Genomic DNA, 18,890 nt, shown 5'->3' with positions numbered 1-18,890 from the left:
GCCAAGGGGGAGCAAGGAGAACTGACGGAACCAGCAGCAGAGAACTAATAATCCAAACACTGGCCTATGATTAAGGCCCTCCAAGTTCAGTATATTAACTCATTTGAGCCTGATACAACCTGTGAGTAAGAAATGATTTAATTCAAGTTCACAAATGAAGAAACTCAGAGAAGTGAAGGGATTTTCCTAAGACTTATAAAGGAAAGCAATGAGTCAATTACTTTTCATTCTGAATAAACGTGTATGTGTGTTTAATAACAATTGCTCTAATGGATGAAAAAGTATGACAAGAACACACTGTAACCTCTCTGCTTGGGAAGAACACATTTATATATAAACTGACTCAAAGATCTGAAAATTCTGAGGTTTCCAATAGTTGAATTTACCCTCTGGAAAGCTTATAACAGTGGTCAGCAATGCCCACTAGGGAGGGAAAAAAAAGGATACACTGCTTGGGCTCTATCCCAGAGGATTCCGATTTGGTGAGGTCTGGGAAGAGGCCCAGCCCCTGTATTTTACTGCCTCTCAGGCGGTTCTGTTGGACCCTAAAGGCTGACAAGCAGTAACAGAGAGCTGCCCCAGGAGCGCTGAGACCTGAGGAGGGCTGTGATATGGGAAGCCAACAAAATACCCCAACAGAGTCTGGAAAGAGCCTTCCATCCCCCAGAGCTGCAGGCAGTGATGGGCCGCCCACCCAGGTCGGCCTCGCAGGATACCTGGCTCTCGGGACTGGCTGTCATCACACACGACGTGCAGGTCCAGGCGCGAGATGAGCAGATGGTAGGAGGACTCTTTCACGTCAAATTTCTCAAAGTACTGGCCGAGGCGGCTGCTGCTGCTGCTGCCCTGGCTGCCACCAAACGCCTGGGCCCAGGACTGTTGGGCGCTGGGGGCAGGTGGGGTGATCTATGTGTGACAGAGAAAAGCAAGACGTCCAGACCCGGACAGCGTCCTTGCTGGCCTTCTTTAAGCTTTAGTTCAGCCTGAAGAAAATCACAATTTGATAAGATGTCCCTTCCCTCTCATAATCATTCGTTTTAATCACATATACTTTATTATACACTGAATAGTAATATCTCCTAAGTTTTCACTTTTATAGCCTTGAAGAATTTTACACTTGTTTCTTTATATGGTGGCACTTCATTTGCTTTTCTATGTGATAATGATAACAATTATATATGGTATTACATTCATATAAATAAACACACATCTTTTTACTTCTAGCCCATTAAGTCTTTCCTAAGGTACAGTGATGCCCCTCATAACGGTACGCCTGGTAGCTCACATAGGTCTGTCCCGTCTAAACAACCCAAAGAATCCAAAGAAGCCAATAATTAATTAATCTAGTAACTGTCAGAGTCCTGTTTTGACATTTGAACTGCTTTCTAAGCTTCCCTCCCACCCAGAACTTACCTGACTGATGCTAAAACACCTCCTCCAAGAAGTCTTCCCTAAGTACCCTCTCTCAGCCCAGGATCCCTCTGCTTTGTGTTTGGCACACTATTTACCTCTATTATAGCACTTGTCACATCATATTGTAACTACTTGTTTATGGTCCATATTTTAAGACAGCAAGAGCTCCAGGGTCAGGAACAAGAGGCTTTCCAGTGGCCAGCACTGTACACCTAACACACTAGAGGCACCAAATGAAGAGAATACTGGATAAAGGCACAGGCAGAGCCTATGCACACATAGAAGTGAATGACACATTCTCCCAAATAAGCGGAACAAAATCCAGGCTCCACCTATGCTGGTGTGAATTAGGTCTGGCCTGCCATCTCCCCACCACCACCAAGGGTCTCTGTTTCACCTCTAACCTGTATAGGTTCAGGGGCCAGGGTCTTTCTCTGCTGGGCAGCCTTCTCCATGGCCTCACTCAGTGACTCTGCATATTTCATCATAGCCTTGAGCTGCGAGTCCGTTAGCACCCAGAGCAGGTCATCCAACAGGAACATCAGCTTGGAGGCTATCACATTGCAATCTTTGGTCTGGAGGGGTCACAGAGAACACAGGCTTCCACATCTGGTACCATCCCAACTCCTTAAAGTGAGTACTGCCCAACAAATTTCAGAGATGGCTTTTCAATCCTCAATACAAGAAAATATCAAGTACTTTGGAGAGTTAATTTCTTACCAGACTACAAAAGTTTTCTGTGATTAACAAAAAGCAGTAATAATCAACTGCCTATGTCCCCATATACAGGTAAAAATTGCTATTTCCAAAATTAAAATGATGGAAATAGACATGTTCCCTCAATAGTAGATTTTGTGCAACACTGAACTGCAGGTCCTCCCCTTTCAAATGTCATTTCAGGGGCCAATAACACACGAAGAGGAGGAAACACCAACTCCAGCACTGTCTGGGAGAACAAAAGATGGACGTTTTCGTGAGGACAGAGAACACACTCACTCTTCTCTTGAGGGCTATCTGGATCCTGCCTTGGTTGGTAATCAGCCTCAACGGAGTGCTGACTGGGTCCTGGTCACCATTGTCTGTAGCATCTGCCTCAATTCGAAGTGTTTGCCAAGTTATTTCCTTAAATGTTAAAACCTAGAAGGAAAAAAAGTAAAATCCCTTAACGTTGTGGATGAAATTAATCAAGAGGCAGGAAGTCCAAGGGGACAAGACTATCGAGGCAGAGACCCCACCATTCTTAGCTGGGACCCTGCTCACAGAAGGCAGTGCATCACAAATTCTTAGATGAGGAAAAGGGCTTCTTGGGCTCCCAAGAATGGGGAAGCCTTTGACCCAAGACAGGAGTACAGTCATTGGGAATTTGCTATATGACACAGGGAGCTAGAAGGCTGGGATGGAGTGGAAGGTGGGAGGGAGGTTAAAGGAGGGGACATGTGTATACCTAAGGCTGATTCACATTGATGCATGGCAGAAACTAACACAATACTGTAGAACAATTATTCCCCAATTAAAATAAAAAATTTTTTTTAATGAATCCTTTGAACCCTCCCATCCTCCCCCCCTTGCAATGGCAGGGCTGTCACCTCTCCTCGGTGTGGGTCAGTGATGCGGGTGAAGCGGAGGTCACTCTGCTGCCAATTGGGGTTGACACTATAGCCCTGGAGCTGCCACAATTCAAAAGAAGCGTGGAAGGCCTTGGAGTGAATCTTGATGGTGATGGAGTTGACCATGATGAACATCCCCTCCACCACCTTCTCAGCAAAGCCATACTCACTAGGACAAACAAGGCAGATCAATATTCAGGACCATGTGAGACTTTGGCATTAGCACACCTTTTTCCTTTTCTGGTTGTCCCATGCCTTGCAGGATCCTAGTTTCCTAACAGGGGGTTTGAACCCAGGCCCAGGCAGTTAAAATGCTGAGTCCTAACCACTGGACAACAGAGAATTCCCTCTACATACTCTTTATAATGGAAGACTTAAGACTTTTAATAATGCCTGTCTTTAGATGCTAGAACTGTGGACGGTTTTTTCAAAGTTCTCTCCTCCCACTTCTGCTTTATATTTTTTAAATTTCTAAAATTTTTATGATGATGCAATACTCTTTCTGATGAGCTTTTTCTTTTTTAAGAATGGAATAAAAGAAAGAGTTGACCTGGAAACAATCTCCTTCTGGTTAGAATAAGTTGAAAAAAATATTTTCCAAGTCCACAAACTACCTGAATAAATATTTGACTATTGTCTGTGAGGAGAGATATTATCACTACAGAAAGGAAACAGTCGGTTTCAATAATGTCTTCAAAGACAGAACATGCTCTGTGAAAGCGGTGAAAGAGGAAAGAGGTACAGCCAGATGAGCGTGAGGTTTAACCCTGTGAAATCAAGTCAAGAACAGACCCACCTCTGCCTGTCAAACCCACCCCAGAGAGCACAGCTGTACGTCACAGAGGCCAAAACAGCAGGTAGAGAAATGAAGGCCATCCTTAAAGTCCTTCTAGACATGGAAAACACAGACATTCTTGACATGCCAGTGACACAGTTTTCATTATAACAGATAAAAAGGTCTGGGAATTATAAACTGAATACACACACACACACACACACACACATATCTCTCTGCAATTTATATCACAAAGCGCTAATATCTCTAATATAGAAAGAGTTTCACAAAACTGAAAAGAAAAAGACCAATAGCCCAATACAAATGGGACAAAGTAGGGACAGTTCACAGAAAAATAAATGCAAATAGATATTAAAGATAAAAAGATGTTCCACCTCACTCATGTATCAAAACTACACTGAGAGTCATTTGATTCAGGACAAAAATGACAGTGAAGTAGGGAAAATTCAATAACGGTGCGTGGTCAGTTTGAGGCTAAACGTAAAAAGAAAAAATAATGTTGACCTTCATCTTGCATCAAATGAACAAAAAACCAGTTTCAAGATTGACTGTAGATCTAAATGTGAAAGGTCAAATAATAAAGCTAGAAGAAAACATAGGAGAATATCTTCACGCCTTGAGATAGGAAAAGATTCCTTAAATAAAACACAAAAAGCACCAACCATAAAGGGAAATAAAGATATATAGGACCACAGTGGAATAATGTCTGATCAATAAAAAAATAACATTAGGAGTGATAAGACACCTACACAGTAAGAGAAGATATGTGTAATACATGTATGTAACCAAGGACTTGTTTCCAGAATATAAAAAGAACTTCTACAAATTAAAGAGAAAAATATAAATAACCCCCAAAATAAATGGGAGAAAACATCAATGCTTTATGAAAGAGGATATTTGAAAGTCTAATAACTCATCAAAAAATGTAAACTAAAAATAAAATTTGACACAACTATTAGGTGGTTAGAATAAAAAGAGAGACAAGACTAAGTGCTAACAGATGGAACGCTTATGTACTGCTGGGGCGAAACTGGTGTAAGTGCTTTGGAAAACTGTTCAGCAGTATGAACTAAAACAGAACATATGCATAGCCTACGACCCTGCAACTCTACTGTCAGTTCAGTTCAGGTCAGTTCAGTCGCTCAGTCGTGTCCGACTCTTTGCGACCCCATGAATCGCAGCATGTCAGGCCTCCCTGTCCATCACCAACTCCCAGAGTTCACTCAGACTCACGTCTATCGAGTCAGTGATGCCATCCAGCCATCTCATCTTCTGTCGTCCCCTTCTCCTCCTGCCCCCAATCCCTCCCAGCATCAGAGTCTTTTCCAAGGAGTCAACTTACTGTAGATACATACAAATTAGAAATGTGTACATATGTTCACTAAGAAGCATGCATAAGAATGTTGATAGCATTACTATTCTTTTTTCTTTAGTTAAAAGTTAAATTTTTAACTTACATATAGAAAAGATCATTCTTTGCAGGATACACATACAAGGTTTTGACAAATGCATAAAGTCACGTATTAACTACCACACTCATGAAAAAGGACAGTCCTATGTAGCAACAGTATGCTAAATAGCCAGAAAGTAGAAACAAATGAAATGTCCATCTACAACAGAATAGATAATTGTGGCATGTAATGGAATATCATATAGTAATGAGGATTAATGAAAAATAACTACAGGTAACCACATGGATGATTTTTAAAAACATCATGCTGAGCTAAAAGTATGTAGATACAAATGACAACGTATTATATTATTACATTTATATAAATTTAAAAATAGGGAAACTAATGAGTAAACTTCCAGATTTCAAGCTGGTTTTAGAAAAGGCAGAGGAACCAGAGATCAAATTGCCAACATCCACTGGATCATTGAAAAAGCAAGAGAGTTCCAGAAAAACATCTATTTCTGCTTTACTGACTATGCCAAAGGCTTTGACCGCGTGGATCACCACAAACTGTTCAAAATTCTGAAAGAGATGGGAATACCAGACCACCTGACGTGCCTCTTGAGAAACCTGTATGCAGGTCAGGAAGCAACAGTTAGAACTGGACATGGAACAACAGACTGGTTCCAAATAGGAAAAGGAGAACGTCAAGGCTGTATATTGTCACCCTGCTTATTTAACTTATATGCAGTTCACATCATGAGAAACGCCGGGCTGGAAGATGCACAAGCTGGAATCAAGATTTCTGGGAGAAATATTAATAACCTCAGATATGCAGATGACACCACTCTTATGGCAGAAAGTGAAGAGGAACTAAAAAGCCTCTTGAAGAAAGTGAAAGAGGATGGCGAAAAAGTTGGCTTAAAGCTCAACATTCAGAAAACTAAGATCATGGCATCTGGTCCCATCACTTCAGGGGAAACAGATGGGGAAACAGTGGAAACACTGTCAGACTTTATTTTTCTGGGATCCAAAATCACTGCAGATAGTGATTGCAGCCATGAAATTAAAAGATGCTTACTCCTTAGAAGGAAAGTTATGACCAACCTAGATAGCATACTCAAAAGCAGAGACATTAATTTGCCAACAAGGTCCATCTAGTCAAGGCTATGGCTTTTCCAGTGGTCATGTACAGATGTGAGAGTTGGACTGTGAAGAAAGCTGAGCGCCGAAGAATTGATGCTTTTGAACTGTGGTGTTGGAGAAGACTCTTGAGAGTCCCTTGGACTGCAAGGAGATCCAACCAGTCCATTCTAAAAGAGATCAGCCCTGGGTGTTCTTTGGAAGGAATGATGCTAAAGCTGAAACTCCAGTACTTTGGCCACCTCATGCAAAGAGTTGACTCATTGGAAAAGACTGATGCTGGGAGGGATTGGGGGCAGGAGGAAAAGTGGACGACAGAGGATGAGATGGCTGGATGGCATCACCGACTCGATGCACATGAGTTTGGGTGAACTCCAGGAGTTGGTGATAGACAGGGAGGCCTGGCGTGCTGCAATTCATGGGGTCGCAAGGAGTCGGACACGACTGAGCAACTGAACTGAACTGAACGTATGGTATTAAAAATGAGGATAAAGTTATCCTTGAGGTGGGTATGACTAGGAAGGGCCCAGCAGGCTTTTGGGATTCTGGAAGTGGTCTACTTTTGATGTGTTAACTGTAAAGAATCACTAAGCTGCACATTTATGATTTATGTACCTCAATCAGTTCAGTGCAGTCACTCAGTCGTGTCCAATTCTTGGTCTGCAGCACGCCAGGCCTCCCTGTCCATGTACCTCAATATACTTGACCAAGAAACCACAGAGAAATACCATGTGTCATCTTTAGATTAGGCAAAAATCCTAAAGTTTGACATTACTGTCCGTTGGCAAGGTTCCTGGACCTTTCAAGGAGATCAAACCAATCAATCCTAAAGGAAATCAACCTTGAATATCCACTGAAAGGAATGATGCTGAAGCTGAAGCTCCAAAACTTTGGCCACATGATGGGAAGAGCCAACTCATTGGAAAAGACCCTGATGCTGGGAAAGATTGAGGACAGGAGGAGAAGGGGATGACAGAGGATGAGATGGTTGGATGGCATCACCAACTCAATGGACATGAGTTTGAGCAAACTCCAGGAGATAGTGAAGGACAGGAAAGCCTGGCATGCTGCGGTCCATGGGGTCAAAAAGAGTCGGACATGACTGAGTGACTGAACAATAACAACAAAGTTTTCCAGAAAACAAGAACTCAAAACATTGCTGGCGGTAACACAAAACTATAAAATCCTTACAAAGGGAAATTTAGCAATGTCTATCAAATGCATTTTCCCTTTGACCTAGCAGTCCCTCTCCCAGGAGTATATTCTAAAATATGCTAGCAAAAAGAGTGGAAACAAATCAAATGTCTACCAACTGATGAATGGATAAGTAAAATGTGGTATATCCATACAATAGAATGTTGTTCAGCCATAAAAGGAATAAAGTACTCATATATGCTACAACATAGCTGAACCTTGAAAACATTATGTTAAGAGAAAGACACCAATCTCAAATGACCACATAATGTACTATTCCATCTATACAAAATGATCAGAATAAATACAGAAAGTACATTTATGGTTGCCTAAGGCTTAAAACAGTATGAAAAGGCAAAAAGATAGAACGCTGAAAGATGAACTCCCCAGGTTGGTGGGTGTCCAGTATGCTACTGGAGATCAGTGGAGAAATAACTCCAGAAAGAATGAAGAGACAGAGCCAAAGCAAAAACAACACTCAGCTGTGGACGTGACTGGTGATAGAAGGAAAGTCTGATGCTGTAAAGAGCAATACTGCATAGGAACCTGGAATGTTAGGTCTATGAATCAAGGCAAATTGGAAGTGGTCAAACAGGAGATGGCAAGAGTAAACATTGACATTTTAGGAATCAGTGAACTAAAATGGATGGGAATGGGTGAATTTAATTCACATGACCATTATATCTACTACTCTGGGCAAGAACCCCTTAGACGAAATGGAGTAGTCATTATAGTCAACAAGAGTTTGAAATGCAGTACTTGGATGCAATCTCAAAAACAACAGAATGATCTCTGTTTGTTTTCAAGGCAAACCGTTCAATATCACAGTAATCCAAGTCTATGCCCCAACCAGTAACACTGAAGAAGCTGAAGTTAAATGGTTCTATGAAGACCCACAAGACCTTCTAGAACTAACACCCAAAAAAGATGTCCCTTTCATTATAGGGGACTGGAATGCAAAAGTAGGAAGTCAAGAAACACCTGGAGTAACACGCAAATTTGGCCTTGGAGTACAGAATGAAGCAGGGCAAAGGCTAATAGAGTTTTGCCAAGAGAATGCACTGGTCATAGCAAACTCCTTCTTCCAACAACACGAGAGAAGAATCTATACATGGACATCACCAGATGGCCAACACTGAAATCAGACTGATTATATTCTTTGCAGCCAAAGACGGAGAAGCTCTATACAGTTAGCAAAGACAAGACCGGAAGCTGACTGTGGCTCAGATCACGAACTCCTCATTGCCAAATTCAGACTGAAATTGAAGAAAGTAGGGAAAACCACTAGACCATTCAGGTATGACCTAAATCAAATCCCTTATGATTATACAGTGGAAGTGAGAAATAGATTTAAGGGCCTAGATCTGATAGAGTGCCTGATGAACTATGGATGGAGGTTCGTGACACTGTACAGGAGACAGGGATCAAGACAATCCCCCAAAAAACAGAAATGCAAAAAAGCAAAATGGCTGTCTCAGGAGGCCTTTCAAATAACTGTGAAAAGGAGAGAAGCAAAAAGCAAAGGAGAAAAGGAAAGATATATCCACTTGAATGCAGAATTCCAAAGAATAGCAAGGAGAGATAAGAAAGCCTTCTTCAGTGATCAATGCAAAGAAATAGAGGAAAACAAGAGAATTGGAAATACCAGAGATCTCTTCAAGAAAATTAGAGATACCAAGGAACATTTCATGCAAAGATGGGCTCAATAAAAGACAGAAACAGTATGGACCTAACAGAAGCAGAAGATATTAAGAAGAGGTGGCAAGAATACACAGAAGAACTGTATAAAAAAGATCTTAATGGCACAGATAATCATGATGGTATGATCATTCCCCTACAGCCAGACATCCTGGATTGTGAAGTCAAGTGGTCCTTAGGAAGTATCACTACAAACAAAGCTAGTGGAGGTGATGGAATTTCAGCTGAGCTATTTCAAATCCTAAAAGGTGATACTGTGAAAGTGCTGCACTCAATATGCCAGCAAATTTGGAAAACTCAGCAGTGGCCACAGGACTGGAAAAGGGCAGTTTTCATTCCAATCCCAAAGAAAGGCAATGCCAAAGAATGCTCAAACTACTGCATAATTGCACTCATCTCACATGCTAGTAAAGTAATGCTCAAAATTCTCCAAGCCAGGCTTCAGCAATACATGAACCGTGAACTTCCAGATGTTCAAGCTGGTTATAAAAAAGGCAGAGGAACCAGAGATCAAATTGCCAACATCCGCTGGATTATTGAAAAAGCAAGAGAGTTCCAGAAAAACATCTATTTCTGCTTTATTGACTATGCCAAAGCCTTTGACTGTGTGGATCACCACAAACTGTTCAAAATTCTGAAAGAGATGGGAATACCAGACCACCTGACGTGCCTCTTGAGAAACCTGTATGCAGGTCAGGAAGCAACAGTTAGAACTGGACATGGAACAACAGACTGGTTCCAAATAGGAAAAGGAGAACGTCAAGGCTGTATATTGTCACCCTGCTTATTTAACTTATATGCAGTTCACATCATGAGAAACGCCGGGCTGGAAGATGCACAAGCTGGAATCAAGATTTCTGGGAGAAATATTAATAACCTCAGATATGCAGATGACACCACTCTTATGGCAGAAAGTGAAGAGGAACTAAAAAGCCTCTTGAAGAAAGTGAAAGAGGATGGCGAAAAAGTTGGCTTAAAGCTCAACATTCAGAAAACTAAGATCATGGCATCTGGTCCCATCACTTCAGGGGAAACAGATGGGGAAACAGTGGAAACACTGTCAGACTTTATTTTTCTGGGATCCAAAATCACTGCAGATAGTGATTGCAGCCATGAAATTAAAAGATGCTTACTCCTTAGAAGGAAAGTTATGACCAACCTAGATAGCATACTCAAAAGCAGAGACATTAATTTGCCAACAAGGTCCATCTAGTCAAGGCTATGGCTTTTCCAGTGGTCATGTACAGATGTGAGAGTTGGACTGTGAAGAAAGCTGAGCGCCGAAGAATTGATGCTTTTGAACTGTGGTGTTGGAGAAGACTCTTGAGAGTCCCTTGGACTGCAAGGAGATCCAACCAGTCCATTCTAAAAGAGATCAGCCCTGGGTGTTCTTTGGAAGGAATGATGCTAAAGCTGAAACTCCAGTACTTTGGCCACCTCATGCAAAGAGTTGACTCATTGGAAAAGACTGATGCTGGGAGGGATTGGGGGCAGGAGGAAAAGTGGACGACAGAGGATGAGATGGCTGGATGGCATCACCGACTCGATGCACATGAGTTTGGGTGAACTCCAGGAGTTGGTGATAGACAGGGAGGCCTGGCGTGCTGCAATTCATGGGGTCGCAAGGAGTCGGACACGACTGAGCAACTGAACTGAACTGAACGTATGGTATTAAAAATGAGGATAAAGTTATCCTTGAGGTGGGTATGACTAGGAAGGGCCCAGCAGGCTTTTGGGATTCTGGAAGTGGTCTACTTTTGATGTGTTAACTGTAAAGAATCACTAAGCTGCACATTTATGATTTATGTACCTCAATCAGTTCAGTGCAGTCACTCAGTCGTGTCCAATTCTTGGTCTGCAGCACGCCAGGCCTCCCTGTCCATGTACCTCAATATACTTGACCAAGAAACCACAGAGAAATACCATGTGTCATCTTTAGATTAGGCAAAAATCCTAAAGTTTGACATTACTGTCCGTTGGCAAGGTTCCTGGACCTTTCAAGGAGATCAAACCAATCAATCCTAAAGGAAATCAACCTTGAATATCCACTGAAAGGAATGATGCTGAAGCTGAAGCTCCAAAACTTTGGCCACATGATGGGAAGAGCCAACTCATTGGAAAAGACCCTGATGCTGGGAAAGATTGAGGACAGGAGGAGAAGGGGATGACAGAGGATGAGATGGTTGGATGGCATCACCAACTCAATGGACATGAGTTTGAGCAAACTCCAGGAGATAGTGAAGGACAGGAAAGCCTGGCATGCTGCGGTCCATGGGGTCAAAAAGAGTCGGACATGACTGAGTGACTGAACAATAACAACAAAGTTTTCCAGAAAACAAGAACTCAAAACATTGCTGGCGGTAACACAAAACTATAAAATCCTTACAAAGGGAAATTTAGCAATGTCTATCAAATGCATTTTCCCTTTGACCTAGCAGTCCCTCTCCCAGGAGTATATTCTAAAATATGCTAGCAAAAAGAGTGGAAACAAATCAAATGTCTACCAACTGATGAATGGATAAGTAAAATGTGGTATATCCATACAATAGAATGTTGTTCAGCCATAAAAGGAATAAAGTACTCATATATGCTACAACATAGCTGAACCTTGAAAACATTATGTTAAGAGAAAGACACCAATCTCAAATGACCACATAATGTACTATTCCATCTATACAAAATGATCAGAATAAATACAGAAAGTACATTTATGGTTGCCTAAGGCTTAAAACAGTATGAAAAGGCAAAAAGATAGAACGCTGAAAGATGAACTCCCCAGGTTGGTGGGTGTCCAGTATGCTACTGGAGATCAGTGGAGAAATAACTCCAGAAAGAATGAAGAGACAGAGCCAAAGCAAAAACAACACTCAGCTGTGGACGTGACTGGTGATAGAAGGAAAGTCTGATGCTGTAAAGAGCAATACTGCATAGGAACCTGGAATGTTAGGTCTATGAATCAAGGCAAATTGGAAGTGGTCAAACAGGAGATGGCAAGAGTAAACATTGACATTTTAGGAATCAGTGAACTAAAATGGATGGGAATGGGTGAATTTAATTCACATGACCATTATATCTACTACTCTGGGCAAGAACCCCTTAGACGAAATGGAGTAGTCATTATAGTCAACAAGAGTTTGAAATGCAGTACTTGGATGCAATCTCAAAAACAACAGAATGATCTCTGTTTGTTTTCAAGGCAAACCGTTCAATATCACAGTAATCCAAGTCTATGCCCCAACCAGTAACACTGAAGAAGCTGAAGTTAAATGGTTCTATGAAGACCCACAAGACCTTCTAGAACTAACACCCAAAAAAGATGTCCCTTTCATTATAGGGGACTGGAATGCAAAAGTAGGAAGTCAAGAAACACCTGGAGTAACACGCAAATTTGGCCTTGGAGTACAGAATGAAGCAGGGCAAAGGCTAATAGAGTTTTGCCAAGAGAATGCACTGGTCATAGCAAACTCCTTCTTCCAACAACACGAGAGAAGAATCTATACATGGACATCACCAGATGGCCAACACTGAAATCAGACTGATTATATTCTTTGCAGCCAAAGACGGAGAAGCTCTATACAGTTAGCAAAGACAAGACCGGAAGCTGACTGTGGCTCAGATCACGAACTCCTCATTGCCAAATTCAGACTGAAATTGAAGAAAGTAGGGAAAACCACTAGACCATTCAGGTATGACCTAAATCAAATCCCTTATGATTATACAGTGGAAGTGAGAAATAGATTTAAGGGCCTAGATCTGATAGAGTGCCTGATGAACTATGGATGGAGGTTCGTGACACTGTACAGGAGACAGGGATCAAGACAATCCCCCAAAAAACAGAAATGCAAAAAAGCAAAATGGCTGTCTCAGGAGGCCTTTCAAATAACTGTGAAAAGGAGAGAAGCAAAAAGCAAAGGAGAAAAGGAAAGATATATCCACTTGAATGCAGAATTCCAAAGAATAGCAAGGAGAGATAAGAAAGCCTTCTTCAGTGATCAATGCAAAGAAATAGAGGAAAACAAGAGAATTGGAAATACCAGAGATCTCTTCAAGAAAATTAGAGATACCAAGGAACATTTCATGCAAAGATGGGCTCAATAAAAGACAGAAACAGTATGGACCTAACAGAAGCAGAAGATATTAAGAAGAGGTGGCAAGAATACACAGAAGAACTGTATAAAAAAGATCTTAATGGCACAGATAATCATGATGGTATGATCATTCCCCTACAGCCAGACATCCTGGATTGTGAAGTCAAGTGGTCCTTAGGAAGTATCACTACAAACAAAGCTAGTGGAGGTGATGGAATTTCAGCTGAGCTATTTCAAATCCTAAAAGGTGATACTGTGAAAGTGCTGCACTCAATATGCCAGCAAATTTGGAAAACTCAGCAGTGGCCACAGGACTGGAAAAGGGCAGTTTTCATTCCAATCCCAAAGAAAGGCAATGCCAAAGAATGCTCAAACTACTGCATAATTGCACTCATCTCACATGCTAGTAAAGTAATGCTCAAAATTCTCCAAGCCAGGCTTCAGCAATACATGAACCGTGAACTTCCAGATGTTCAAGCTGGTTATAAAAAAGGCAGAGGAACCAGAGATCAAATTGCCAACATCCGCTGGATTATTGAAAAAGCAAGAGAGTTCCAGAAAAACATCTATTTCTGCTTTATTGACTATGCCAAAGCCTTTGACTGTGTGGATCACCACAAACTGTTCAAAATTCTGAAAGAGATGGGAATACCAGACCACCTGACCTGCCTCTTGAGAAACCTGTATGCAAGTCAGGAAGCAACAGTTAGAACTGGACATGGAACAACAGACTGGTTCCAAATAGGAAAAGGAGAACGTCAAGGCTGTATATTGTCACCCTGCTTATTTAACTTATATGCAGAGTACATCATGAGAAACACTCGACTGGATGAAGCACAAGCTGGAATCAAGATTGCTGGGAGAAGTATCAATAACCTCAGATATGCAGATGACACCACCCTTATGGCAGAAAGTGAAGAAGAACTAAAGAGCCTCTTGATGAAAGTGGAAGAGGAGAGTGAAAAAGTTGGCTTAAAGCTCAACATTCAGAAAACTAAGATCATGGCATCCAGTCCATCACCACATGGCAAATAGATGGGGAAACAGTGGAAACAGTGGCTGATTTTAGTTTTGGGGGCTCCAAAATCACTGCAGATGGTGATTGCAGCCATGAAATTAAAAGATGCTTACTCCTTGGAAGGAAAGTTATGACCAACCTAGACACCATATTAAAAAGCAGAGACATTACTTTGCCAACAAAGGTCTGTCTAGTCAAGGCTATGGTTTTTCCAATAGTCATGTATGAATGTGAGAGTTGGATTATAAAGAAAGCTGAGTGTCAAAGAATTGATGCTTTTGAACTGTGGTGTTGGAGAAGACTCTTGAGAGTCCCTTGGACTGCAAGCAGATCCAACCAGTCCATCCTAAAGGAGATCAGTCCTGAGTGTTCATTGGAAGGACTGATGTTGAAGCTAAAACTCCAATACTTTGGCCACCTGATACAAAGAACTGACTCACTGGGAAAGACCCTGATTTTGGGAAAGACTGAAGACAGGAGAAGAGGATGACAGAGAATGAGATGGTTGGATGGCATCACCAACTCAATGGACATGAATCTGAGTAAACTCCAGGAGTTGGTGATGGACAGGGAGGCCTGGCGTGCTTCAGTCCATGGGATCGCAAAGAGTCAGACACGACTGAGTGACTGAACTGAACTAATTAATAGAGAACTTGCTACATAAACTATGATGCCTCTATAAAATATACTGAGTATTTTGCAGGTACAAAAAGGAATAAGAAGCATCTCCTTATATACATCTATGAAGTGATCTCCAGGATATACTTTTAAAAGAAAAAGGCAATGTGTCAAGTGTTTATGGTCTGTTACATTTTGTGTAAAAAATGGAGTAGGGACAACATACGTACATATAACATACCTTTTTTATAGTTTTAACTTTGAAACTGTGTAATTTTACATAGTTTAAAAAGTAAATTAAAAACATTTTACAAATTTAAAACAAACTGATATAAAACTCTTAGAAGATAGCATAAGAGAAAACCTAGATGGTACTGGGTATAGCAATTACATTTTAGATACAACACCAAAGGCACAATTCATGAAAGAAATAACAGCTACACTGGACTTCATTAAAGTTTCAAAATCTGCTCTGTGAAAGACAATGTCAAGAGAATAAGACCACTCATAGACTAGAATATATCTGCAAAAAGACACATCTGATAAAAGACTGTTATCTGAAATACACAAAGAACTGTTAAAAGTCAACAATAAAAAGACAACCCAATTAAAACATGGGCCAAAGACCTTCATAGATACCTTATGAAAGACGGACAGATGGCAAAGAAGCATATGTCTTATAAGCTTTACATCATATGTTATTAGGGAAACGGAAATGAGAACAACAGTGAGATTCCACTACACACCTATTAGAATGACCAAAACCCAAACTGCTGACAACACTAAATGCGGAGAATTCCATGGACAGAGAAGCCTAGCAAGCTACCCCATGCGTCCATGGGGTCGCAAAGAGTCAGACACGACTGAGCGACTTTCATTAATTACTAATCCAAATGCTGACAAGGACATGGAACAGCAGGAACTCTCATTCGCTGCTAGTAATAATGTAAAATAGTAAGTCACTTTGGGAAGACAATTCTGTGGTTTCTTCCAAAACTGAACCATACTCTTATCATATGATCCAGCAATCATGCTCCTTTATATACACTCAAAGGAATTTAAAAGTTAAAGTCCACACATGGACATTTATAGCAGTTTTATTCATAATTGCCAAAATTTGGCAACAAACAACCAAGATGCTGTAACTATTAAATGGATAAACTGTGGTACATCCAGACAATGAAATATTTTTCAGCACTAAAAAGAAATGAGCCACAGAGTCATAAAAAGACATGGAGGAAACTTAAATGCATATTATTAAGTGAAAGAAGGCAATCTAAAGAGATGGAATCATCATGGAAAAGGAAAAACTATGGAATAGTGAAAAGACCAGTGGTTGCCAGGGGTTGGAGCAGGGAGAAGGATGACTAAGTGGAGCACAGAGGATTTTTAGGGCAGTGAAAATACACTGTACGATACTGTAACAGTGCATGCATGTCACTATACACGTGTCCAAGCCTACAGAATGTCCCACCAAGGGTGAACCTCAAGGTGAAGTATGAACTTTGTGTGATTATGAGGTGTCAGTGTAAGTTCATCTGTCATAATAAATATGCCACTCTGGTTGGCGGAGGTCCATAATGGGGGAGGCTCCGCGTGTGTTGAGAGCAGGGGGTATTTGGGAAATCTCTGCTCCTTCCTCTTAGTACTACTATTTATACCTAAAACTGCTCTAAAAAATCTGTCCTAAAAAATGAATTCCTATGTATGTCAAGTTGGTACCCAACCATACAAAGAATGATTTCAAGTAATTTTATTTATTTTTTTAAGATTTTTTTAATGTGGATCATTTTTTAAGTCTTTATTGAATTTGTTACAATATTGCTTCTGTTTTATATCGTTTTTTTGGCTGTGAGGCATGAGGGATCTTAGCTCCCCCACCAGGGGTCACACCCCGCCCCCTGCACTGGAAGCACCACCAGGGAAGACCCTCAAGTAATTTTAAAACACAGTATTTTGACTATATATATCTAATGGAATATATCATAAGGTTAAAGCAAATACATGGGAATTCCCTGGTGATCCAGTGGTTAGGATTCTGCACTCTTAATGCCAAAGGCCTGAGTTCAATCCTTGGTTGGGGAACTGAGATCCCGTAAGCCATGCAGTGTGGCCAAAAATAAAAAACACATATTCACACACACAAAAAGCTACTGCATTCAGTAGTCTTATTGGTAGTTATATTAGTCTTTGTTATTTTTGAAACTATTAAAAAGTGAATTATTTATTATAAAATGTTGTTAGAACAAAATTTAGCATATGAACAAAAATGCAAATATTTCTGGTTCAAGATGGCAGAGTAGAAGGATATGTGCTCCTCTCCTCTTGTGAGGGCACCCAAATCACAACCAGCTGTTGAGTAACTATCAACAGGACACTGGAAACTATCAAAAAAGATACCCTACATTCAAAGACAAGAAGCCACAGCGAGATGGTAGGAGGGGCACAATCATGATGAAATCAAATCCCATACCCTCTGGGTGGATGACCCACAAACTAGAGAACAATAACACCAAAGAAGCTCTCCCACTGCTGTGAACCCGTTGGGCTTCCCAGCCAATTCCTAAAGGGACTGCCAATTCCCAGATTCCCCAGGGAATCTGATCTTGAAGGCCAGCAGGATTGGATTACAAGACTTCCACAAGACTGGGGGAAACATGAGACTCCAGTCTTGGAGGGCACAAACAAAATTTTCCACATACCAAGACTCAGAGGAAAGGAGCTAGTGTTGGAGGGTCTCCTGTGGAGGAGGTGTGGGTCAGGAGGGGCTCACCACAGGCATGGGGGCACCCAGCCTGGAAGGTCCTCCTTGGGGTATACCCTCTTGGAGGTTGCCAGCACCCAACCATAGACCTAGAGGGTTGGGTCGCCTTAGGCCAAAAAAATACTAAGGAGGGAGCATAATCCCACCCACCAGCAGATAATTGGATTAAAGCTTTACTGAGCAAGGCCCTGCTCACCATAGCAAGACCCAGTTTCTCCACCACCAATCCCTCCCCCGAGGAAGCTTACACAAGCCTCTTAGCCTCCTCCATCAGAAGCCAGATAGAAGCAAGAAGAACCACAGTCCCACAGAGACTAAAACAAAAACCACATTACAGAAACTTAACCACCATGAAAAAGCAGAAAGTTATGTCCCAAATGAAGGGACAAGATAAAACCCTAGAAAAACAACTGAATGTGGAGAAGGAAATGGCAACCCACTCCAGTACTCTTGCCTGGAAAATCCCATGGATGGAGGAGCCTGGTAGGCTACAGTCCATGGGGTCACAAAGAGTCGGACACGACTGAGCAACTTCAAAAAAAAAAAAAAAGAAAAACAACTGAATGAAGTGAAGATAGGCAACCTTCCAGAAAAAGAATTCAGAAAAATGATAGTGAAGATCTTTCAAGATCTCAGAAAAAGAATGGAGGCAAAGATTGAGAAGATGCAAGAAATGTTTACCAAAGACTCAGAACTAAAGAACAAACAAACAGAGATGAATAATATACTAGAAGGAATCCATAGCAGAATAACTGGGACAGAAGAATGGATAGGGCTTCCCTGATAGCTCAGCTGATAAAGAATCCGCCTTCAATGCAGGAGATCCCGGTTCGATTCCTCGGTCGGGAAGATCTGCTGGAGAAGGGATAGGCTACCCACTCCAGTATTCTTGGGCTTCCCTTATGGCTCAGCTGGTAAAGAATCTGCCTGCAATGCGGGAGACCTGGGTTCAATCCCTAGGTTAGGAAGATCCCCTGGAGATGGGAAAGGCTACCCACTCCAGTATTCTGGCCTGGAGAATTCTATTGACTGTAAAGTCCATTGGGTCGCAAAGAGTTAGACACAGACTGGATGATTTTAACTTTCCCTTTCAAGAACGGATAAATGACCTGGGGGATAGAATGGTGAAAATCACTGCTACAGAACAGAATATAGAAA

The 18,890-nt window shown here is 41.3% G+C and overlaps 1 protein-coding gene across 1 annotated transcript in view; it reads right to left on the bottom strand.

Moving 5' to 3' along the window:
• Positions 1 to 18,890, bottom strand: part of BLTP3A (bridge-like lipid transfer protein family member 3A) — a 77,022-nt gene that overhangs the window by 30,598 nt on the left and 27,534 nt on the right. Inside the window, exons 5-8 of the mRNA XM_002697198.7 lie at positions 3,000 to 3,189; positions 2,410 to 2,550; positions 1,818 to 1,988; positions 717 to 906 (exon numbers count right to left, since the gene is read on the bottom strand). Of these exons, the coding sequence (XP_002697244.2) occupies positions 717 to 906; positions 1,818 to 1,988; positions 2,410 to 2,550; positions 3,000 to 3,189 (692 nt within the window). The remainder of the gene's footprint in view (positions 1 to 716; positions 907 to 1,817; positions 1,989 to 2,409; positions 2,551 to 2,999; positions 3,190 to 18,890) is intronic.

This window comes from Bos taurus, chromosome 23 (assembly GCF_002263795.3).
Source record: "Bos taurus isolate L1 Dominette 01449 registration number 42190680 breed Hereford chromosome 23, ARS-UCD2.0, whole genome shotgun sequence".
NCBI classification, from domain to species: Eukaryota; Metazoa; Chordata; class Mammalia; order Artiodactyla; family Bovidae; genus Bos; species Bos taurus.
Note: the sequence above shows the minus strand (reverse complement) of the source record. Positions and strands in the feature narration are given on the sequence as shown.